This window comes from Myxine glutinosa, chromosome 9, assembly GCF_964187855.1.
Source record: "Myxine glutinosa chromosome 9, kmMyxGlut1.1, whole genome shotgun sequence".
NCBI lineage: Eukaryota > Metazoa > Chordata > Myxini > Myxiniformes > Myxinidae > Myxine > Myxine glutinosa.
The window spans coordinates 100,909,535-100,934,714 of NC_136269.1; the positions used below are offsets into that span (position 1 = coordinate 100,909,535).

The 25,180-nt window shown below is 47.1% G+C and overlaps 2 protein-coding genes across 2 annotated transcripts in view; one reads left to right on the top strand and one right to left on the bottom strand.

Annotated features, from left to right (window-relative positions):
* Positions 1-4,300: 4,300 nt before the first annotated feature.
* Positions 4,301-5,872, bottom strand: LOC137435729 (protein FAM200C-like). The gene is made up of 2 exons (XM_068129672.2): positions 5,306-5,872; positions 4,301-5,209 (listed from the first exon to the last, which is right to left on the bottom strand). The coding sequence occupies exons 1-2, from the start codon at positions 5,870-5,872 to the stop codon at positions 4,301-4,303; spliced, it is 1,476 nt and encodes a 491-aa protein (XP_067985773.2).
* Positions 5,873-7,925: 2,053 nt separating this feature from the next.
* The window catches only part of LOC144893648 (uncharacterized), a 93,559-nt gene continuing 76,304 nt past the window's right edge, over positions 7,926-25,180 (top strand). Inside the window, exon 1 of the mRNA XM_078784584.1 lies at positions 7,926-8,186. Coding sequence (XP_078640710.1) covers positions 8,061-8,186 — 126 coding nt within the window. The 5' untranslated portion in view covers positions 7,926-8,060. The remainder of the gene's footprint in view (positions 8,187-25,180) is intronic.

Consider the following 25,180-nt stretch of genomic DNA (forward strand, 5'->3'; position numbering starts at 1 on the left):
AGGTCTTTAAAACAGCTGTTCACCACCATCTCTTATCTTCCCCCATCCAAAACCTTGATCTTTTCTACCCCCGCTAATTCACCCCAGATCCACCTTGTTTGAAATTCCAACTTCTTTCCTGGAAGTCCTGGCAGTGTCCATATGTTTTATACCTCTCCCACCGCCCCCTTCCCACGCCCCCCCCCAAAGCCCTCGCCCTCTCTCAGATCTCTCGATGTCTCCATGTCTCTCGGTCCCTGCTCTCAAATGTTGTGTTTGTGTCCTTCCCCCTCTCTCCCCATCTTGTCTACCGCTCCCGATGTTATATGTTTTATGTGTCGGTTTGTCTTTCTGTGTGATTAATGTTCGCTCTTTCACGAGCCTCGACCTTGTATACAAAAAAAAAAAAGAAAAAAAAAAAAAAGAAAAAAAAAAAAAAAGAAAAAAAAAAAAAAAGAAAAGAAACAGGATTTTAGAAAGTTTTGCAAATTTATTAAAAAGAAAAAACTGAAATATCACATTGACATAAGTATTCAGACCCTTTGCTATGACACTTGAAATTTAGCTCGGGTGCCTCCCATTTTTCTTGATCATCTTTGAGATGTTTCTACACCTTGATTGGTGTCCACCTGTGGTAAATTCAATTGATTGGACATGATTTGGAAAGGCACACACCTGTGTATTTAAGGTCTCACAGCTGACAATGCATATCAGAGCAAAACCCAAGCCATGAGGTAGAAGGAACTGCCTGCAGAGCTCAGAGACAGGATTGTGTCGAGGCACAGATTTGGGGAAGCCGACAAAAAGAATTCTGGTGCATTGAAGGTTCCCAAGAGCACAGTGGCCTCCATAATTCTTAAATGGAAGAAGTTTGGAACAACCAGGACTCTTCCTAGAGCTGGCCGCCCAGCCAAACTGAGCAATTGGGGGAGAAGGGCCTTGGTAAGAGAGGTGACCAAGAACCTGATGGTCACTGGCCGAGCTCCAGAGATCCTGTGTGGAGATGGGAGAAACTTCCAGAAGGACAACCATCACTGCAACACTCCACCGATCTGGGCTTTATGGCAGAGTGGCCAGACGGAAGCCTCTTCTCGGTGAAAGACACATTAAAGCCCACCGAATCTTGTTTCTCACAGTCTGAGAGTCCTTCAGGTGCTTTTTTGCAAACTCCAAGCGGGCTTTCATGTGTCTTTCACTGAGTTCTGATATGCATTGTCAGCTGTGAGACCTTATATAGACAGGTGTGTACCTTTCCAAATCATGTCCAATCAATTGAATTTACCACAGGTGGACTCCAATCAAGGTGCAGAAACATCTCAAAGATAATCAAGAGAAATGGGAGGCACCTGAGCTAAATTTCAAGTGTCATAGCAAAGGGTATGAATACTTATGTAAATGTGATATTTCAGTTCTTTCTTTTTAATAAATTTGCAAAACTTTCTAAAATCCTGTTTTCTCTTTGTCGTTATGGGGTATTGAGTGTAGATTGATGAGGGAAAAAATGAATTCACACGATTTCAGCATAAGGCTGCAACATAACAAAATGTGAAAAAAGTGAAGGGGTCTGAATACTTTCTGAATGCACTGTATTATATATATATAAAAGAAAGTTTTTGTTTGTTTGTTTGTTTGTTTGCTTGTCTGCACGCGCTAATCTCCTAAACGGTAAAAGATAGGAGGAAACCTCTGAAACAAAAAATGTCGGGACGGGCCCCGAGAAGGTTATAGGCTCGGTGGCGAGGCCACCTTGGCCGGGCTGGGCCCATTTCGCAATAAATCTTTTTGTTCTTTCAAAATTCTCTTGAAGTACAACTTATGCACTTAATAGGAACATCTGACTGATTGCAACACATGCTTTCAAAATTTTCTCTCGCGGGGCCCGACAGAAGAAAGAACAAGGAATCGTTGAGCACTAACTGATACTGGGCTCGCGTCAGACAGAAGATTAAATTTATTCAAACATAACCCGGGCAACGCTGGGTGCATTCAGCTCGTATTATTATTATTATCTTTATCACTTCTCTATATTATAAAAGAAAGTTTTTGTTTGTTTGTCTGCGCAAGCTAATCTCATGAACGGTGAAAGATAGGAGGAAACCTCCAATACAAAAATTGTCGGGACGGGCCCCGGGAAGGTTATAGGCTAGGTGGCGAAGCCGGTGGAGGCCGCTTCGGCTGGGCCGGGCCCATTTCGCAATTAAAAGCTGAGCTGAATTATAGTAGTCAATCTTCTACGGCCACGAGTAAAAGCTGAATTATAGTAGTAAATTCATTCAAAAAAAAAAAACCCGGGCAACGCCGGGTGCATTCAGCTAGTCTGTATATATAAAAGTGAAATGTCCGTTTGTTTGTGAACCTTCTCCTCTGAGCTCCCAAGGTTAATCGGCACTAAACTTTATAGGATAACATCTTTTACCACCATGCACCTAAATAGTGGTTTTAAAACAGTTATTTTCTCACGATTCATAATTTAAAACCATCCGATCCGCCACCTGTCGCCATTATCTCTGAGGGTCGATCCACATATACAAATCTTTATTAAAAGCCCAATTCTTTTTTTATCGAATTTCAACACGGATGTCAATATAATTAGTTTGATGGTGAGCCCCGTATGATAAATATGTTATCATATGTGAGAAGCAACTCTTAATTAAGACGTTACCATGATTGTTAAGTTCGGCAAAGTAGGAGTCATGTGACCTCTCCAATGCACTAATTATTCAAAAATACAAACGCAAACTATACATCGTTTTAAAGGTACTTTTACTGCTCATCAAACAACATCAGCCTCAAGGGTGAAAAAATAGTTTGTCGAGAAAAAGGACCCACGTGATGCCAACTACAAACTGCCACTTGACAACGAGTGAACCTCCAATGATTACCTCATCCTCACAAGGTGAGTTGTTGTTTTGCTCTTTGTTTGGGACCATACTCTTTGCACTTCCAAGGTTAATCACAACGAAACTTTTACCGTCCGATTTTTAACCACAATACACCTGTAAATGGGTTTTATATGTGATGGTGATGAGGATGTCATTTGGCCCGTTATTGTCATGTTGCACTCCTGAGTTAATTTATTTATGATCCCGAAGTAATTTCTTTACTTACACCTTCACTCCTTTACACACTTTAGACCCTTTCCACCTTTTAGACCCTTTCCACCCCTTAGAACGTTTCAGACCCTTTCCACCCCTTAGAACAATTTGACCACTTAGACCCCTTTGACCCTTTTCCCGAAGTAATTTCTTTACTTACACCTTCACTCCTTTACACACTTTAGACCCTTTCCACCCCTTAGAACGTTTCAGACCCTTTACACCCCTTAGACTCCTTTGACCCTTTATACCCCCTTTGACTCCTTTGACCCTTTACACCCCCTTTGACCCTTTACACCCCCTTTGACCCTTTACACCCCCTTTGACCTTTTACACCCCCTTTGACCCTTTACACCCCCTTTGACCCTTTACACTCCTTTTGACCCTTTACACCCCTTAGACCCTTTACACCCCTTAGACCCTTTACACCCCTTAGACCCTTTACACCCCTTAGACCCTTTACACCCCTTAGACCCTTTACACCCCTTAGACCCTTTACACCCCTTAGAACATCTTTCGACCGCTTAGACGCCTTTTAACCCTTTACACCCCCTAGACCTCTTTCGACCCTTTAGAGGCTTTAGACCCTTTTCACCCCTTTCACCCCTTAGACCCTTTAAACCCCTTAGACCCCTTTAGACCATTTGTACCCCTTAGACCCCTTTGACCATTTGTACTCCTTTAGACCCTTTGCACTCCTTAGACCCTTCATACCCCTTAGACCAGTGTTTCCCAACTTTTTTCGCTATGTGGCCCAACTGGCTTTTGACCTGATATGTCATGGCCCAGTGGGGATCATAGCAATTTTTTGAAACCAAAGAAATGTCAATCAATACGAACCACAACTTAATTCAATTTAGACTTTTAGAGTATTTAATGGAACAATATTTCTCATTTGAACAATTTCTTTGTGAAATGAATTAATGCGAGTGAAGTAAAGCAAATTTATTTGTGACAAAGGGTCTTGCGAGAAATTTTTAGAACAGAACGTCAAGAAAATCTATTGAAAAGGCAAATGAACACTTCAGACTTCAAGGCTTTTCCATAAAAAAAAACAAATATTTATTTTAAAATAAGAAATGAAACTATTAACACATTGCAATAATAACCAGGAAAATAAAAAATATTTGAAAACTCATCTCCAGGGTACTTTGCTTGTGGGCTGCAACACAAAACAATGCAGTATCTGCCAATTGAAAAAAAACTCAAACCAGTTTAACTTAAAGCTACTTTAATGAGAGATGTTCTGAATTTTCTGCAAGTTTCCAAATCCTAGGTTCTGTTGTAGAAAGCGCACATCTAAGATCTGCCTCACATTCAAGGTGGTTCTGAGCCTTTGTCTTCAGCTGCACCAACGTTGAGAAGCCTGATTCACAAAGATAAGTTGTTGCAAAGGGCAGGAGTTTCCGAAGGCATTCCTTTACAATGTTGGGGTAGCTTCCCATCATTTTTGGCCAAAACTCAGAGATAGAGGAAGCTTCAAAGACATCTCTGCATCCAGAATCATTTTGAAATTCAATCAGTTCATCTTGCAGGTCATCCTGAACGTCATTGACTTTAACAAGAAAAGGATTCCTCATGAGCACCAGTCCTTCTCTCCCAATTTCTGGAAAGTACTGCAGAAATTCTTCTCGGAGACAGCTGAGGTGTGTCACAACATCCTTTGCAACGCCAGGATTTAACGGCTCATTAATAGTGACTTCTGAAAGAGATTCGAACATGGTAAAGTTCCCTTCCTCAGCCTTTCGTTTCCAGTTTTCAAGCTTCTGTTTAAAAGCACTGAGAGTGTCAATGAACTGAATGATAGTTGTTCCCTTTCCTTGCAGCTGTAGATTCAGTCTGTTCAGTTGATCAAAAATATCCACAAGGTATGCGAGGGGAAAGACCCACAGCTTTTCATGGAAGGAAGCTTCAAGTTTGTGCTTTTCTTGCATCTGCAGGGAACTCTGCATCTCTTCTCGGAGTTCAAACACTCGTGCCACAACATTTCCTTTTGATAGCCAACGCACCTTGGTGGAGTAAAGCAGGTTCTTATGCTCTGAATCCATTTCTGTGCACAATTGCTTGAACAGTCGGGAATTCAAAGCACTGCTTTTCACGTCGTTCACAATTTTGATGACTTGTTCAAGAACATCCTGAAGATGAGATGGAAGGGTTTTTGAAGCAAGAGCTTGCCGATGAATCAGACAATGAACAGAAATGATGCCTGGAGATAGATTTCAAACAAGCACTTGGAAGCCACTTTTTGCTCCTAGCATAGCTGGGGCACCATCGGTGCACACTCCACACACATTGTGCCAGTTCAGTTCCTCATGGTCAAAGAACTCTGTTACTTTTTCCATCACATCCACAGCTCTGATATTTCTTTCGAGAGAACGGCAGAATAAGAATTCTTCCTTGATGGAATCACCCTTCACATACCGAACAAAGGCAAGAAGCTGGGAACAGGATGAAACATCTGTGGATTCATCCAACTGAATTGAGAACAATCCAAATGCAGCGTCTTTGATTTCAGCAATCACCTGTCCTGTTATGTCGCTAGACAAGTCAGCAATCCTCCTTTGAACCGTATTATTTGACAGAGAAGTTTTGTTGAACTTTTTTTCAGCTTCTTCTCCAAGCAGAATCCTAGCCATCTTCAGAGCACATGGCTTGATCAGAGTCTCTCGGACTGTGTGAGGTTTCTTCTGTTGCGCAATGAGGAGGCTGACGGCATAAGAAGCCTCCGTAAGACGCTTGTGTTGCTGAAATAATGTTCCACTTTGATCCAAGCGCTGGCGCTTCACGTTCTCTTCCATTCGCTTGAAGAAGTCCACATCCTTGTGTTGATGATGTGGATGAATCTTCTCCAAATGGAGCTTCAACTTTGATGGCCGCAAAGATTGATTTCAGAGAACTTTCTGGCACAGGACGCATTGTCCCTTTAATTCTCCACGATCATGTAAGGATGTGAATCCAAACTTTATGTATTGCTCATCATATCCTCGTTTTGTAATTTCAGAAGGGTTTCAGGAAGAAAAAAAATTAAAAATATAAAAAAACAAGACTAAAAAAATATGCAGGGAATAGTGGGTGGCTACCACTGGCCACCACCACCACACACATAATTGAACTCTTGTTTTAGGCCTTGTGCGTGAAAAGATTATATTATCTGGGCAAATATTGGGCAGTCTCTGTGGCCCACCTGGGAAACGTGCTGTGGCCCACTGATTGGGAACCCATGCCTGAGACCCTTTACACCCCCTTAGATGCCTTTGACCATTTACACCCCTTTTGACTCTTAACACTCCTTAGACACTTTACACCCCCTAGACCAATTAGACCCCTTCAGACCGTTTACAGCCCTTTGACCATTTGCACCCCTTTGACCATTTACACCCCGAACACTCTTTTTACCCTTTAGACTCCTTACACTCCTTAGACTCTTTACACCCCTTAGATCCCTTTGACCATTTACACCCCTTAGACCCTTTACATCCCTTTGACCGTTTACACCCATTTGGCCCACCCATTCGACCATTTTTACCCCTGTAGACCCCGAACAATCCTTAGACCCTTTACACCACTTAGACCCCTTTATACCCTTTAAACCCTTTAGTCCCCTTTGACCATTTAGACCCCTTAAACCCCTTTCGACCCTTTACACCCCTTTTGCCCCTTTGAACCCCTTCGACCTTTTACACCCCTTAGATATTTACACCTTCAGACCCTTTCATACCCGTTTCGACCCTTTTGAGACGTATACACTTTTTGACACTTTTCAGACCGATTGACTTTTTAAGACACTTTGTCTTAGGAGGAAATGAGATTAGCCAATTACCTGGCCAATTTAAGACCATTTGGAAACTTGTGACCCCTTTTGCTCTTTCGTCCTTAGACACCTTTGGACCCCATTTGGCCCTTTTAAGAACCTTGATTCTTCAAACACTTTAGACCCCTTTATGACCCTAAAACACTTTAGATCCGTTAGAAAATTCGAAAAAAAATCCTCCCAAAAAACGGTTTTGCTGACCTTCGCTGTGCACTATTCGCGTCACATCACAAGTTGCAATGACGAATCTAAACTGATATCTCAGTAAAACTGAAACTACTGAATATGGATCATCGAATGAGAAACCAGAATGAAATGCTGTGGGAAATTGCTGAAATCAAAGCAATGGGGAGTATAGAGAGAGGGGGAGGGTCGGGAGCTGAATAAATAATGTGGAGAGACAAAGGTGTCTGCGGTTGGTATGGAAAGAACTTTGTTGATCTTCTGTCAGGCTGTAGGCCCAAAACATGCCTAAACCCATTTCCCAGCTGAGATTTCGTATTATCACCCTCACTCCTGAGCAGTACTTCGGAGGTACAACAAGCATGGATTGGAAACCTTAGCTGATAGAATGGAACGAGATTGTCGAGGTTACCATCTGCACCCTTTGCGACATCTGCTCAATGAATATTTATGCTGAATTCCCGTTTCTACTATTACACACTCCAAAGGAAATTGCTCATTTCAGGTGAGACTTCTGTGAACCACCGTCATTGACGGGTGCCTTTGCTTGTGTATGTATTGTCCTGTCACCAGCGATTAAGACCGCTGAATGACGGAAAACCGAGACAGTTTTAAATATGATTTAATGAAAATAACCCAAAGAATAAAAATGAAAGGTGAGGTAAACTAAAATTCTAACTGAGGTACCTCCACACACAGACTTAAAAATGGACAAGGGGAATGATAAAATAAAATCCTTTTTTACAGTGCTGGCACTTAGATCTGGTCTCACGAGCTCCTCTGCGAGGTTGGCAGCTGGGGACGAGGCCCAGAGCTCTATGTCCCTCCGGCGGAAACCTGGCACAAGATGGCAGCCGCACCGCGCCCGAAGTCGCCACTAGCATCAGGCAAGCAGACAGCATGGCCCCCTTTTTCTCCTCGGTTCCTCCAAGCTCCCAATTGCCACCTCTTCTCCACAGCGCCACAATCGCTTGGAGCCTGTCTCCACCGGAATGCCACACAAGAGACTAGCCAGCTTCTTCTCAAGCGCACACTATCGACCTCCCTCTCCAGCATCATCCCAGCTCTGCTTGCTACACGAGCAAAGGGGGGATGTGTCCATCTGTGTTAAATCAGTGGTATGCACCCGGGTTTACACCTGTGGCGGAACAGTATTGTGCTACATGACATGTTTGTCAAGAGTATAATCTGGGGAAAAGACTGCACAAGCAGCTCACCCGCAATCTTCAGGACCATTTGCACATGTACAATTGTATTTTATCCATTTGGAGAAATGCTGTGGGTACGAATTTGTTCTCGTGATTGTTGATATGTTCACAAAGTGGGTCGGAGCTTACCCCTGTCGACATGCGGATGCGAAATTAGATGTGAAAATTTCGCTGAAAGACTTCATCTGCCAGTTCGGGATCCCTTGCAAAATTTCCTCTGATCAAGGAACACACTTCACAGCACAAATTGTCCAGGAACTGTGTAAAGCAATGCAGATAAAGCTACATTTTCATTGTCCGTACCACCCACAGTCGGCAGGGGCAGCAGAGCGCCAGAATGGTGTGCTAAAGAACAAAATGGCCAAAATTTGTGCAGAGACTAATCTCAAATGGCCAGACACCATTCCACTAGCACTAATGGCCATGAGGGCCACCCCAAAAAGAACTGGCCTGGCCACACACAAAATCTTAACGGGAAGGCCAATGCGGGTAGCCTACTTACCTCCCCTAATGACCAAAGAAATGGACATACACCAACTGGATGACATGATGTACACCTTCTGTATCGCATTGACAAAAACTGTGGAGATGTTCCATTCCCAGGTGAAGGATGCTTTGCCAGAACCTGCAGATAACGAGTGCCACTCTTTCAAACCTGGGGGCTTTGTTTACTTTAAAAACTTTAAACGGAAAAGTTTTCTGCAACGGAGGTGGTTGTGTCCACACCAAGTGGCAAAACAACTCGCGACTCACACTGTCTTGAAATGCCAAGGCAAAACGAGGTGGATCCACGCTTCCCACTGCAAGAGAGCGAACGAGCACGGCGATGGTGGCCCAGCAGAGAGCTAACTTATTTTTATGCAATTTCATGGTTTCTGCTGATTTTTACTTATGTTTTCACCATTTCCTGTGTTTTCATTGCTGTGAAGATTGAAAAATATGCTGCTAAACATATCACTTCTCTCCAACACATAGCGTGCTTACACCCACTGCCTATCAACAGTGATAGCTATTTCATCCACGTGACGCACAACCATACACCTGCTCCTCCACAACATGTGCACCAACATTCACATTCACATGATGTTTACACTCACATTCACCTTTATTTTGCATATGAAAACTAGAACGGCACTCAGTAGAGAGCATACCTCCGCCTCGTTGGCCATATCACTCAATGGTGAGGAATCACTTAAAAATTCTACTGGCTGGATCCGGATCCAGATCTTCACCAAAATTGAATCGATCCTTCCTTGTCAAGCACACAACCTGTCAAACAAGTTTCGTCCAAATCCATCTATAACTTTTTGAGATATCCTGCTATGTATCATTTTTGGCCTTGTCTCCCAATGGTAAAGAATCACTTAAAAAATTAAATAATTATCATATCGGAATCCATGTTCAGATCTTCACCAAAATCGAATCGAATTGGCCTTGTCAGACACCCAACCTCTCCACCAAGTTTTGTCCAAATCTGTCCACAACATTTTGAGATATCCTGCTATGTATCATTGTTGGCCCTATCCCCCATTGGTGAAGATTCACTTAAAATATTGTAGTAGCCGAATCCGGATCTTCCCCAAAATATAATCATTTCGTCTTTGTCACATATGCTACATCTCTGCCAAATTTTTCCGAATCCGTCGACAACTTTTTGAGATATTTTGTTCACAAACGGACAAACAGACAGACAGACAGACAGGGCTGAAACATAACCTCCATCCACCTTGGTGGCAGAGGTAATCAATACAATCAGACAGATCATTGATTTATAACAAGAACAACAAGTCAAGTGAATCCACTTGGATTCCGCCCAGGTTGGCACATGGAAATTATGATGTAGCATAATTATCATCTCGGGTCAAGATTTGAAATTATGCCATGGTTTTTGTAAAATTGCTACTAGTATTCACATTATGTTCACATTCATTCACATTCACAGGGTCCTCTGGGTCCTCTGGGCATTTGGGTCCTCTGGGTCATTTGGGTCCTCTGGGTCATTTGGGTCATTTGGGTCCTCTGGGTCATTTGGGTCCTCTGGGTCATTTGGGTCCTCTGGGTCATTTGGGTCATTTGGGTCCTCTGGGTCATTTGGGTCCTCTGGGTCATTTGGGTCCTCTGGGTCATTTGGGTCCTCTGGGTCATTTGGGTCCTCTGGGTCATTTGGGTCCTCTGGGTCATTTGGGTCCTCTGGGTCCTCTGGGTCATTTGGGTCCTCTGGGTCATTTGGGTCATTTGGGTCCTCTGGGTCATTTGGGTCATTTGGGTCATTTGGGTCCTCTGGGTCATTTGGGTCATTTGGGTCCTCTGGGTCATTTGGGTCCTCTGGGTCATTTGGGTCCTCTGGGTCATTTGGGTCCTATATTCCTATCCTATAACATATATATCCTATAACCTATCCTATATATATCCTATATCATATAACATATATCCTATAACATAACATATAACAAATATATCCTATATTATGTACTAGCGAGCGGCCGCGTACCAGCCAAAGGGGTAGCCCATGGTTAGCCTAAATATAGATTTGATGACGTCATGTTTACACATCTGAGCGACAGAAACTGTGTTACACATCTGAGCGACAGAAACGAGCTTCACTTTTGGAGCGACAGAAATTCCCAGGCAAACGCTATAACGCACCAGGTTTACAACCTGTGCGTTAATAAACACAATGAGGTAGATCATTGACATTGTCGTGCAACTCCGGTTAACACCAGAAGGTCGCGGATAGGCCTGAACGGATTTAATTGAGGTGACGGCCAAAAAAGGATTTTACTATGGTCGTGTGGGAGGAAGAAAGAAAATGGAAGCTGCGGTAAAAGCGCTTACCTTGGTGAAATGACGGCCCGAACCCGATAACAATGAAACGCGACAGTAATCAAATAACAAGCCTAAATTGGGATCGACACGCACTGACGTCAAATACAGACACAGGAATAGCTTAAAGGAAAATAATTGTCTCGTCATGTAAAATGTAATGGGGATTGGCCTTATCTGTCCCTCGTCTTGTCTTGTCCGCCGTCCAACACGGCTCCGTTCGGCCCCGATGCACCCACGAGGTCCCTCACTCCTGCACCACAGCACGGAGCACCGCTCCAAGCACAAGCACCACGAGGTCCCACAGCAGGAAAAGCACCGCGCGTCCAACGTAGGCTAGCGGCTCCAAGCGAGGTCGATCTTCACCCACGATCCGCCTGCTACGTCCCAGTCAGCTCTCCCGAAGCAAAACGTGCAAGAAGCAAGCGAACTCAACTCGGGCTATGACTCAACTCAACTCGGGCTGCGCAAGACGAAGCGCCGGATCTCCAAAAGGACTAGCTGTGCATACAAGAGCACGAACCGCAAGAAAGCTGCAAGACGAATGATGTCCAAGCACCAAGAGACTCAAAAAGAGGTGAGCGCTGCAAGAGAACTGCCAGACTGCAAGAGGACAAGAGCCGCCAGAGCAAGAGAGAAATGGCGTTCGGCGTTCCCTTAAATAACCTTCCCGCAATGGTGACGTCAGCCCTGGCGCGCCACCCAATCAGTGCCCTCCACAGACTCGTTGGCTAGAGGTTCATGCCTACCGCGCTGCCCCAACACTCGTTCCATGTTCCGTGGTCATGGCGCGTGGCACTCGATGTGGCTTGGCCTGTCGGAGGTGTAATTGGCGGCGGCCATCATCGGCGGTGCCCCGGCCTGGTTTCCTTGCCTGTTCGTCTTCCAACGTCATGTCAGGGAAGGGAATTATTTAGTGTTGCACTAGGGACCTAACTACATGTCCACAGGTGTGCATTGCCATAAGGGACAAAGGTTTGGCTACCAGGTGAGGACACACGGGCGTTATCTTTTAATCCCTACTCTAATTATCACTCGAACATCCTGGTATGCTCACAAGTATACTCTTACCCGACAAAACGCCTACACATGAAACTTATTACAGGGCAGATTCCTTACTGCGACAGATGAAGCACGTTACCCATTCAGATCTAGCTGGCTCTACATATCACTACCCCACCCGACATAACACATCCCCCCCACCCCCCTGGAACCGTAGCTCCTGCAAGGTTCACTGCAGGCGCTACCATCCCAGCCTTAACACTTACTGTCTCACACTTAATTAACCTATGAAATAAATCAGGAGGGCTGTGGGAAGTGAGCCGGACTTCCTACCTATTCTCCTTAACATGCTAATCCCCTTAACAGTCATGCAAATATGTACAATCATTTCCTTCGTTGTTCCTGCGGAGGGAGGAAACAAACAACACACCAAAATCTACTTCACCACAAAACTTAACCTTATTCAAAAATTCAAAACTCCACTAAACATTTGTACATACCCCGGTCTACAGACCGCGTCCCCCGGTGGATGCCACAAGACGCAACCTTACCTGCGGGGCCATCCCCAGTGTGCCCCTAAATTTCCGCGGGCCCTGTCCAGATGTTACAGGTGAGTGACATGGCTCGGTGGATTTCGCCCACATTCATTCAACACAAACCCCTTATCCACGCATACTCATTAGAAAAATTCATTACGACACCAAATCATTTCAAGCACTTATTTCACCCCCCGGCAGGACCACGGCATTGATGTCATTCGTGTGTGCATGTCATTTCTACTACGAGGCAGCGGGGAGGTACCGCACAAAAAGATGGTGGGGGCGCTTCAGGCTGTGGTGCTCGCAGTCCCAAAAACAAGTCAACCGACTTACAAGTTCATTGCCCCCCCCCCTCCCTCTTTACATCTTGGCCCTGTGACAGCCCAACAGCCCTTTCCGCCGTTACCCCTCCGGTGAGGGTCTCCACACACCAGGCTCCGTTGCCTCCTGCTGCCGCGCAGCTCCACGGGTCGCCGGGGGTCTCCTCCACCCCAGGGCGCCCAACCAGACCCTCCACCGACGAGCTCCAATTTCCAGATACCACTGGCTGCCAGGGGTAATTGCCGCAGAGGGGGGGCCGCAGGCATCGCTCCTCAGAGCCTGATCTGTACCTGCGGACACACACACCTTCCCCACCCACAATATCCCAAAACACATTTCCTCCCCCGCTGCCATTCCATTTTCCAACACAATTCCAGAGAAGATGGTTCAAAAGGTGTCACAAAAGTTTTGCCATGGCCTGCCACATGTGAAATCCCATTCACATTGAACCAATACATTTCCATTTCCAACACAATAATCATAATAATCACCACTCATTCTCAGTTTCCACTCTCACGACCACATCAAAACACATAATCACAACACTAACGCAAACGCCACCCACAAGACTCTGTGTGGCACACATTCCGTCCCCCTCACCGGCCATGTCATCACTCTCACCCGCCCCCAACTCCAAATTACATGTCCTCAAAATTTCTATAGCAAGTCCTGCAGCCTGGGACAGTAACCATCAAGGCCTTACACCTACCTTGATGTGCAGGTAATTTCCAGTTGGTCAGGTCCAAAATGCCATCCACCCACAAAATCCCAAAATTTATCCTTGGACCAATCAAATTGTCATCCAAATTTCTCTTTTCTCCCCACTATACTGGCAGGCATGTGGATCCGCATCCAACGGTGATTATCACTACACAACTACCTGTGGCCACGACAGCTCTGCACCTCTACCGTGCAAGGGTCATCGGGACAAGGTGAGCAGTCAAAATGCCAACATAGCCCATGAGTGTCCATTAGGGTGCGACCCACCATCCATACTTCGGCCCCCCTGCGAGGAACACAGCCGCACCAGCCCCAGCTGGCCAATGTGGTGAGCACCTGCTGCCACAAACACACTACCGCACGCACAACCTCGGCCCTGGGGGAGAAGGTCACAGTGCGTGGCATTCCCCTCACGTCGCCTACGCCGCCCTCGTCCCCCAGTCAACAGAACCGCAGCCCCCCAGTGCTCACCCACACTTGACCACACCAAGGTCCAGTCAACAGCCATGCTCCACCAGGAGACCTACCCAGAAGACATGGTCCACACACCTCGGACAAGCACAGCACCACGTTGACCCTCCGACCACACAACTACATCCCCATGACTCTGCGTCCCAAATATCAGCACAGTCGCCCCCGCAACCAGGTGAAGGCTGTCTTGCTAATCTATCAATTTTATCACATCCTCCAACACTCTGGTCTAGCACACCTGGATCAATAATGGCATCACTATACAGTGTCCACCATTTCTCTTCACAAAATTCACCCTTAAATTTACATCTAACCCACAGATTATCCATGCCAAACATTTTTCACCTTTTACTAAACTCGCCAAAGAAGGATGCTTTGCCATACACATGCCAGCCGAGCATGGCCCATATGCTCAGCTCTTTACACATTCCTGATTCATAACCCCATGGCTCTCTTCCCAAACTGAGAGTCTATAAATCATAACGGACCATCTGTGGAAGGTAACCCTCACACCATCACGTTCCACAGATGCCCCAATGGTTGTCCGGTGGGCTGTCTCATTCCTGTCCATGCGGTTCGAACCATGTCCATAGACCAGCACGGCATGGCAGGTCACCACATGCCGGCTGTCCCAAAGTCTCAGGAGGAGGATGTCAGGCCGCATGCCCGGGTGGTCACCACTTCAGGCCCAAGTTGGCCGTCCGCGGTGCCACCACCAAAGCGCGACCCACAAAACCTCCCCTTGTGGTCCTCAATATTTGCCATCCCAGGCTTGAGAAACCACCTCGGACCCCCTGGAGGTCTTAACCCCCACCAGGGTCCGGTGACCCTGCTGGCCCGAGCCATACGCCCGGAGGGTCCCCCGACGGACAAGGGACGCCACACTCCACCAGACTCCCCGTGGGGCCCAGGTCGCACCATGCCACCCATGGCTGGACCCCATGTCCAAATCTCGCCAGCACAGACCCCCAGCTGGCTGGCATGCCAAAATTTTGAAAGGGGCAAACTTTGCCCGAGGCCATCACCATTGACCTCCCCTGATCCAAATCCCGCAGCCCGGGGACCAACTCCCTCCATGGCTGCTCCAAAACAAATTCCCATTTAAATCTAAATTTCTTTATCCTTTAAAAATTTTTGGCCCTAGGTGTCCAATCACCGCAGCTGCAGGTAACAACCTCTATCACAGGTTGTTCTGCCCCTCCCTGCAGCTGTTCCACATTCCCTACAGGGACCAAATCTCCAGAGGCTCTATCTCCTGATCCCTCTCTGTCCGAATCCAGCACGGAGCCAACACACTCCCCCATCTGTTTTTTTTTTTTTTGTTTTTTTTTGTATACAAGATCGAGGCTCGTGAAAGAGCTAACATTAATCGCACAAAAAGACAAACCGACACACAAAACACAAAAAACAAGGGGAGCGGCAGACAAGATGGGGAGAGAGGGGGAAGGACACAAACACAACATTTGAGAGCAGGGACATCGGGAGGACTTGGGGGGAGGTGGGAGAGGAATAAAACATATGAACACTGCAAGGACTCTGGGGTGAATTACCGGGGGTAGAAAAGATCAAGGTTTTCGATGGGGGAAGATAAGAGATGGTGGTGAACAGCTGTTTTAAAGACCTGCAGGGAGGAGTGGGATTGAAGGGAGTGGGGGAGTTTGTTCCAGAGGCGGGAGAAAAGGGGAATGAAAGAGTGAAGGTGAGCAGAGAGCCTAGACTTTGGCAGTTTAACCATAAGAGGGTTGCAGGCAGATCTTGTGCGACCTGAAGGAATATTGGGGGGACAGAGCACAGAGAGAGCTGGGGGAGCAAGGCCGGAGAGGAGTCGGTAGAAGACAGAAAGACCACCAACCTGCCTGCGGTGAGTGAGTGAAAGGCCCTCGGAGTTGACTACATCGCAGGAGATTCCAATGATTCTGAAAGCTTTGGCCTCAACAGCGTGAAGCCGAGCAAGGTGTGAGGCAGGAGCACCAGCCCAGAGGGGGGAACAGTATTCCATTGAGCTGCGGATGAAAGCCTTGTATGTGGTGAGGAGCTCAGGTGTGCCAAGGAAGGACTTCGCACGACGGAGGATGCCCAGTCGGCGACTGGCTTTGGAGGCCAGCTTGGAAATGTGGTTTTCCCAAGAAAGATCATGGCAGATAGTGAGACCCAAAAGCTTGAGCGACAGAACTTCTTGGAGAGGATTGTTGAGAAAGTAGATGGGAGGGTTGTCCAGTCGGTCCTTTCGGAGAGACATTGTAAGAGTGTGAGATTTGTCAGGATTGAAAGACATGTTCCACTTGTTTGACCAGTCTGTGATTTTGTCCAGGTCTGCAGAGAGTGAGGACGCTGCAGACTGCCGATCTGAGGGATGAGGAATGGAGCGGCAGATAGTGGAGTCATCAGCAAAGAGATAGAGAGGATTTTCCAGAGAGTCGGAGAGATCATTGATGAAGACCAGAAATAGCACAGGGCCCAGAACACTACCTTGGGGAACTCCAGCCAGAACAGGAAGGGAAGATGAAAGAAATCCATTCAGGGCCACACGTTGCCTACGACCAGAGAGGAAATCCGCAAGCCATGAGTGGAGATTTCCCTGAATACCATAGGAGGTGAGTTTGGTGAGCAGAGCTGGGTGCCAGACCGTATCGAAGGCACGTGATATGTCAAGTGAGACAGCTCTGATTTCCTGTTTGGCATTGAGGACCTCCATCCATTGTTGAGACAGCAGAAGCAACATGTCCAGAGTAGAATGACCTGGTCTGAATCCAAATTGATGATCAGAGATCAAGCCATTGGAGAAGAGGAAGGATTTGATATCTGAAGCAATGATGGATTCCATGACTTTGCTGATAATTGGGAGCAGGCTGATTGGTCTGTAGTTGCAAGGATCTGTTTTTGCACCTTTTTTGTGTAAAGCGGTAATGTTTGCTGATTTCCAAGATGCTGGCAGATGACCTTGAGCAAAAGAGAGGGTGAAAAGAACAGAGAGAGGGTGAGATAGAGCGGCAGAGCAGGATTTTAGGACCCGAGGGCTGATGCCATCTGGTCCAGTTGCAGAATCAGCGTCGAGGTTTGATAAAAACTTCTCCACCTTGTCAGGAGAGAAGGATACAGAGTCCAGGAGCAGTTGGGTTCGACTGGGAAAGGTGGGAACAGAGAGAGATGGGTTTGGGACACAAGATTTTGAGGCAAACACAGAGTTGAGGCATTCGGCTTTGTCACGTGCGGTGTCAACTGTGTAGCCATTTGAGGTAAGGGAGGGGATGGAGGGGGAACAAACACCAGAAACGGATTTGACCAGACGCCACCAGGATTTGGAGGAAGGAGACAGGTTTGAGAGTTCAATCTTGAGTGTGGAGAGATAGTGCTTCCTGGCACTCCTGAGGGTAGAAACACACTTGTTTCGAGCTTGGTGGAAGGAACTGAGATTGCCTTCAGTTGGATTTGCCTTCCAAGATGCAAAGGCAAGTTGTTTCAGGGCAACTGCCTCACCACAAGATTCAGTGTACCATGGACGGGAGGAAGGGTAAGACAACTGAAGACGAGATGGGATAAATCTGTGCATGAGAGAAAGCAGTTTGCTTTGGAAGAATTCCCAGGAAGAATTGATGTCAGAGGCATTAGAGATGGGAGACCAGTCCAGTTGATTGATGGCTGCTTGCAGACCGTGCCAGTCGGCCTGAGTGAAATGCCAGACTCATCGACGCTGAGGAGGCTCTCTGAGAATGGCCAGAGAGATGGCCACTTTAACAAGCACATGATCAGAAGAACCGATTGGAGCAGAAGAAGAGCAGCAGACATTTGCAGGGAAGTTAGTCATAACCAAGTCCAGAAGAGAAGATACTCCATTGACTGAGATCCGGGTCGGGAAATTGACAGATTGTGTCAGTCCCAATGAGTCGCAGAAGTCCTTTGCTGAGGTGCCATGGCTGGTGAGAGATGAACCCACACCCAGCCAGCTGGCATGATGACAGTTGAAGTCGCCACATATGAGGAAGAGAGAGTTTGGATGAGTTGATAGAAGTTGGTCCATGTTGTCCGACAGAGAAATGTAAATGGAGTCATCACTGTTTGGAGGACGGTACAGAACACATATGAACAAAAGGTGGGAGCGGAGAGGAAGCCGTAGCCAGAGGTACTCCTGTGGGTGGGGTGGAGAGAGGGCAGTGCAGGGAGAGTGAGGAAGAGAGTTTTTGATAAAGATAGCCACCCCACCATCAGGACGAGGCTCAGGTCTATCGTACCGGAGGAGGGAGTAACCAGGAAGAGATATTAAGGAACCAGAGACATCTTGAAGGAGGAAAGTTTCTGATAAGCAGATCAAGTCTGGATTTTCAGAAGCAACCCTGAATGGAGAGATCAATCAGGTTTGAGCGAAGGCCCCGGATGTTTGAGGTCCATACCATTAGTGAGGAGAGAGGGGGAGCATCGGGTGCAGGACAGGGGAGGGGAGGGGTAGGGTCAGATGAAGGGTGAGAGGGGGATGTAGGAAGAGCAGTTGATAGTGTGTCAGAGATTACAGAAGAGTTTCAAGAAAGGGAAGGATGAGGAGGATGAAAGGTTTGATGGTGATGGAATGAGGCACAGTGAGAGTTTGTTTGAGGGGGGGCAGAGGAAAGTCGAAGGTTGGGGGAGGTGGAGGTATGACATAGAAGGGAGACGAAGTGGGGAGGAGGCAGCTTTGAGAAGGAGGTGGGAGGAGGGAGAATTTGGGATGGATGGTTGGGGGGGAGATTTGAAGGGGAGGGGCAAGGGGGGAGTTTAGAAAGTGGATGATTAATGAAAGATGAACATATATAACAAATTGGGTTTGTTGTGATTTTCAAGTTAGCGATTCGTTTAAGAACGATGGAGGAGGGATGGAATGAATGAGAATTTAGAGCATGGAGTGATTTGGAATCAAAAGAGATTGAATATTTTTTTGAAATGGAATGAGTTGAAGAGGAAATTGAAAGGAGCCTTTTAAATAAGAAGAAAAACAGCGTGTTGTAATAAACCACTGAATAAAACACTGAAGGGGATAGTTGAAACATAATTAAACAGAACTGTGAAGAACAATCTTATATTGACAAAAATACCAATGGGGAGAGGAAGCCTAGAGCGACGACCACGAGTCACTTGAACAGGGCAAAAGGTGGAAGGCAAGGGGAAAATGGGGGCGGGGCGAGACAGCGCACGTGGGCAGAGGCAAAAGCACACGAGGAGAAAGGGAAATAAAAGTTTTTTTTTTGTTTGTTTTTTGGGGGGGGGGGGGGGTGTGGGGGTTACAACGTTAGACAAATAGTAGATGTTTGGTGAAGCTTGGTGGAGAAGGGGAAATCAAAAAAGCTAGCAAAACAGCGAAGGAAGGAACAACCTTCGACGGGGGAAGCCTTCGGCTGCAAGGCCTTGCTCGTGACGCGGCAAACAAACGATTAATATATGAAAGATAAACACCGAGAAACTTCCAAGGGGGACACTATAAGTTCACACACCGAACGATAAATACAGTTTCGACAAAATACAATTGTGAACAGACTTAACTTTGAAAAACGTGGAGACCGTGTGGACCGTCGAAAACCCCTGCCACCGTCTCCAAGATCTCGCGAGATTCCAAATTTCGGAGCCACTTGCACCCAATTTGTGTTTGTGGTGAGGGTCCCCTTGGTCACCTCAACCACCTCCTCGGACCAACTCACCTCATCCCCCAAACTCCTTTGGGCCTGGTCAAACTCCACCTCCTTGGGACTGTCCCACTGTCCCAGGTCCCCAGCCGCTGTGTCACATCAAGCTCATTATCGTCATCATCACCACCCCAAATAATTTCTGGCCCCGACAGGCCTTGATCAATAAATACCCGGTCCGGCTCCATTACTCGGACCCCCCCCCACCCCCCCCCCCCCCTATTGTTATCCCCTGTTGCACTGCACAACTGCCCTCGTGCTGCACCACTCCAAATTCATCCCCCGGTTGGGGTGTTGTGACATACACAGTCCTGATAAACCTCGAGGCCAGCAGGTGGAAAACATTCCCTGTTACAATTTCATTCTCCCTTCACCTCTTGGCACTCCACGCTCACCTGTGAGCACTTCCCGTTTACCTATAGGCATTCACCTGTGGGCACTCCATGCTCACCTGTTGGCATTCCCCTTTCACCTCTTCACATGCCGTTCCCGGCGCAATCCCCAATTTGCCTTCCCCCGTTCCGATTCAAATTTTGCCACCGTTGGCTTCTCCTGTGCCCCAACGGCACCATTCGTTCGTCCTTCCCTCAATTTAGTCGTACATTCATCACTTTTAATTCCCATTCCTTCAATGCGTCCCTCCAATCGATCACTCATTCCCTTAATTCCTTCCCTACATTCATTCCCCTGGGACTCCATTTTGTTATTCAATCCCTCAATTTGATTTCCCAATCGCTCACCCTGAGCCTTCATATCGTCCTTCTGTCGATTCTCCAATCCTCCCAATTGGTCCCTAATGAATTGCATTAAGGCCTGGAATTCGTTCGGGACCGCCTTGATAGCGGAGAAGGTTCCACCACTACCCTCTACCCCAACTACTTCCGACTCACTCCCTCTGCTTCCCACATCTTCCATACCGTTCACCTCTTCCTCCGTAAAGGAGGTCGCTTTCCCGCACGGCTTTTCCAACCGGAATAAAATTAAATTTAATGACGCGCAGTCAGCGTCTCGCGCACCGATCGCCGATGCAAATTTATTGCCTCTGACTAAAAAATTTTGCATTCAAATTCTCCACACTCTGACATCAATTTTTATTTTTTTCGGGTTCAATCCCACTACTGACTACCAGTTGTCGTGCGACTCCGGTTAACACCAGAAGGTCGCGGATAGGCCTGAACGGATTTAATTGAGGCGACGGCCAAACATGGATGTTACTATGGTCACGTGGGAGGAAGAAGGAAAATGGAAGCTGCGGTAAAAGCGCTTACCTTGGTGAAATGACGGCAGCTTCGATCCTGCAGGGAAATTAACTCAAATGAACAACCAAAGTAAAATGTACAAAAATAGAGATTTATTCCACAGAACCCGATAACAATGAAACACGATGGTAATCAAATAAAAGCCTAAATTGGGATCCCACGCACTGACGTCAAATACAGACACAGGAATAGTTTAAAGGAAAATAATTGTCTCATCGTGTAAAATGTAATGGGGATTGGCCTTATCTGTCCCTCGTCTTGTCTTGTCCGCCGTCAAACACGGCTCCGTTTGGCCCCGATGCACCCACGAGGTCCCTCGCTCCAGCACCGCTCCAAGCACAAGCACCACGAGGTCCCACAGCAGGAAAATCACCGCACGTCCAACGCAGGCTAGCGGCTCCAAGTGAGGTCGATCTTCACCCACGATCGGCCTGCTACGTCCCAGTCAACTCTCCCGAAGCAAAACGTGCAAGAAGCAAGCGAACTCCACTTTGGGCTATGACTCAACTCAACTCAGGCTGTGCAAGACGAAGCGCCGGATGTCCAAAAGGGCTGGCTGCGCAAACAAGAACACAAACCACAAGAGAGACGCAAGAGGAAGCTGCAAGACGAATGATGTCCAAGCACCAAGAGACTCAAAAAGAGGCAAGCGCTGCAAGAGAACTGCCAGACTGCAAGAGGACAAGAGCCGCCAGAGCAAGAGAGAAAATGGCGTTCGGCGCTCCCTTAAATAATGTTATGAATTTGGGTAGTGATTTATGTAGAGCAGAGTATATCTGAGTAGGTACCATGCTTCCTGTGTCGTGGTAAGGAACACAACCTGTAATACGTCCATGTGTAGGCGTTTTGTCGGTTAAGGTGTATAACTGTGAATCTACCAGGAGATTTGAGTGATAGGTAGTGTTGGGGTTAATGAGTAGAGCCCTTGTATGTCTCACCTGGTAATCAAACCTTTGTCCCTTATGGCACTACAGACCACATAGACACTTGGTTAGGATCCCTTAGTACAACATTAATGACGCCCTTCCCCCCTGACATGACTTAGGAAGAAATCGGGCTAGGACACCGCGATAATGGCCACCTCCATTTGCACCTCCGTGAGGCCTACCCGCCTCGCATAGCACGTGCTGTGACCAAGGAATAGGGGACGGGAGTGAGAGTGGCACAGTGGGCATGCCCCTGGACGAGTCGGTGGAGGCTCTGATTGGCAGGACAGTGCGCCAATGCTGACGTCACTGACGGGAGATATTAGCGGGGGCCGGACGCCATTTCGAGCAGTTCGAGTCACGAGTTGGCAGTGGAGTTGAGACGAGTTCACTCCTGCCCCCTGGCAGTTCAGTAGAGAGTGACATTCCTGAGTCGAGAGCAGTTGGATTCATGGTCGAGAGTTGGTTTTGCAGTGCGCAGTTGGCAGTGAGCAGTTGAGAAGCGAGTTGGAAGGACGAGACGTGCAGTCACACCTGCGTTCTCTCCGTTCCTGTCTTTTCGTGCTTCGTGTGGGGATCGACCTCGTGTGAAGCCACTGGCCTGCTTTGGGTGCTTTGGAGCTTAGGGCACGGACCTCGTGGGCGGCGGAAGGATCGGAGCTTGGAGCGAGGCCGCGTGGGTACATCGGGGCCGAACGGAGCCGTGGTGGACGGCAAACAAGACAGGGCAATGGACAGATAAGCTCACACCACATTTCACGATTTGACATAACGTGTTCTTTTTATTAATTCACATCCCCTGTTGTATTTGATATCTGTGTGTGTGGGATCCCAATTTAGTACCTTATTTTATTACCGGCGCGTGCTTTAACTGTCTCTGCTTTTCCCAATAAACCTTTGCATTATTTTTGTACAAATATCTGAACGCAGTTTACCGGGTGGTTGATTTCACAGTTAAGGCTGCGGAGACTCTCGCCGCTTCCCTCCATTCCGCGCGCTTAGTGGCTTTAGGTTTTGGAATCCGCCATTGAGTTTCCGCCTCGGAGTTAAAGCCTTCGTAATCAGCAATCCGCAACTCTGGTGTTAATCGGACTTGCACGACAATAACCTTCCCGCGGTGGTGACGTCAGGCCTGGCGCGCCACCCAATCAGTGCCCTCCACCGACTCGTTGGCTGGAGGTTCACGCCTACCGCGCTGCCCCAACACTTGTTCCCTGTTCCGTGGTCATAGTGTGTGGCACTCGATGTGGCTAGGCTTGTCGGAGGTGTAATTGGCGGCGGCCATCGTCGGCGGTGGCCCGGCCTGGTTTCCTTGCCTGTTCGTCTTCCGACATCACGTCAGGGAAGGGAATTATTTAGTGTTGCACTGGGGACCTAACTACATGTCTACAGGTGTGCATTGCCATAAGGGACAAAGGTTTGGCTACCAGGTTATCTACAGGTGTGCATTTCCATAAGGGACAAAGGTTTGGCTACCAGGTGAGGACACACAGGGGCGTTATCTTTTAATCCCTACTCTATTTATCACTCGAACATCCTGGTATGCTCACAAGTATACTCTTACCCGACAAAACGCCTACACTTGAAACTTATTACAGGGCAGATTCCTTACCGCGACAGACGAAGCACGTTACCTATTCAGATCTAGCTGGCTCTACATATCATGACCCCACCCGACATAACAATATATAACAAGAACAATAAATAAAATCAGATAGATCATTGATATACAGTGCGTATAAAAAAAAAAGGTAATCCGAATTCAAGGGGTTAATATGCAAAGGTTATTAATTTTGACAATTTACATGTGGTTTACTAATTAAGAGGAGATCCGCAGCTTTCCATTGATACCTTCCATGCACCATTGCTGTCACACATGACCGAGTACATGTTCATTGAAAATAACAAGTTCAAATCGCATTTTTACAAGTTTGGCTAATCGATGCAAGTCAGGATAATTGGTGCAAGATGAACGTCGGATGTGAATTTTTCTCTGGAATGATTGGTCTTTATGCACCCACACCTTCAACATGTCCACCTCCCCTTTCAACACAAAGCTCACAGCGGCGGAGCATGCCCTGAACTGCTCATCTCACCATAGCCCAGTCATTGCGCAAAGCATCCACTTCATGTCGCATATGGTCCTGCAATTCGTCAAGATCACGGGGAGGAGTTACGAACACCTTGTTCTTTAAATGTCCCCAAAGGAAATAATCACATGGTGTGAGGTCAGGTGATCTTGGCGGCCATTCTACTGCATGGTTGAGGGCGATGACTCAGTCTCCAAAGAGTTCCCTCAGTCGATCTTTGACAGCGATAAGACTATGTGCTGGGGTGCTGTCTTGGGCCCACCAGAGATATCTGAAGACACCATGAACCTATCGCTCAAAGTTCTCCTCCAGCTGCAGTAAAACTTCATCATTGATCATCTGCAGACACCTGTTACCATTGACATTCCTTTGAAAGAAAAATGGTCCGATCACCTGACCACTTCTACAAAGTCCCAACCAAACAGTCCACTTTTGTCGATTCATGCTGGTGTCAAAATTAAATTCTGGGGGTTGTCCTGTCGGTGCATATTCAAGAACATTATGGGTATTGACCTTGCCGCCCATGGCGAAAGCAGCTTCGTCACTGATAACGAGATACCGCAGGAAATTGACATCTGCTTCGCAACGTGCTATCAACCATCCGGCAAGCACCAGCCTCCTGGAAAAATCCCCTGGTGTAAGTTGATGCCGGATGTGAATCCGATATGGATGTTGGTGGAGGTCCAGTCTTGTGATTTGGTTGAATGTTGCCGAAGGCAATCCCGTCCCATTTCTTCTTGCGCTGGTATCCCTCGGATGCTCCAAAACTTGCTGCCTTACTGCTGCAATGTTCATTTCCGATCGCCCAGTGCGCCTCCTACCAGAATTCCCCTTGTTGCGGTTGAGGCTAGTGCCATGCTCTTGGTATTTTCTAACATTCGCCCAGATGGTTTTGGCTGCTGGAGGCTCCCATTCTGGGAAACGTTCCCTGAACGCATCACGAGTTTGCTGCAAACTTCCAGTTTGGTGAAAGGTTGAAACCACGAAGGTCCGCTGTTCAGTCCTAAGTTGAACCATATTTTCAATGACTCAGACTGTCTCTAAACCCATACACTGTAGGCCCATCTGAAATACCCATCTTAAACATAGGATGACGCAACCGACA